The following is a 312-nucleotide window of genomic DNA, read 5'->3' on the forward strand; positions in this document are numbered from 1 at the left end:
CAGGGGGCGTGGCCTCCTCTCCCCACCCAGGGGGGCGTGGCCTCAGCGCGTCTCTCGCGCCCCGCCGGAAGTGGAGGCCGCACCGGAAGTGCCGGTCGTTCCCGCGTCCCCGGAAGCCCCGCCCCCGCGCTTCCGGTCCCCCCGCACGCACCCAGCAGCAGCCCGTCCAGGTCGAAGATGAGGTGCGTGACGGGAGACGCCATGGCGAGGGAGCGAGGGAGGGACGGGAGAGGGCAGCGAGCGCGCATGCGCGGGGACGGGGGGAAGCGAGCGCGCATGCGCGGGGACGCGGGCCGGCCAGGCCGGGCCGCG

The 312-nt window shown here is 77.9% G+C and overlaps 1 protein-coding gene across 1 annotated transcript in view; it reads right to left on the minus strand.

Annotated features, from left to right (window-relative positions):
* The window catches only part of Hdhd1 (haloacid dehalogenase-like hydrolase domain containing 1), a 32,011-nt gene extending 31,808 nt beyond the window's left edge, over positions 1–203 (minus strand). Inside the window, exon 1 of the mRNA XM_013035419.1 lies at positions 152–203. Coding sequence (XP_012890873.1) covers positions 152–203 — 52 coding nt within the window. The remainder of the gene's footprint in view (positions 1–151) is intronic.
* Positions 204–312: the final 109 nt, after the last annotated feature.

The sequence above is a fragment of the Dipodomys ordii genome, unplaced genomic scaffold (genome assembly GCF_000151885.1).
Source record: "Dipodomys ordii isolate 6190 unplaced genomic scaffold, Dord_2.0 Scaffold210, whole genome shotgun sequence".
NCBI classification, from domain to species: domain Eukaryota; kingdom Metazoa; phylum Chordata; class Mammalia; order Rodentia; family Heteromyidae; genus Dipodomys; species Dipodomys ordii.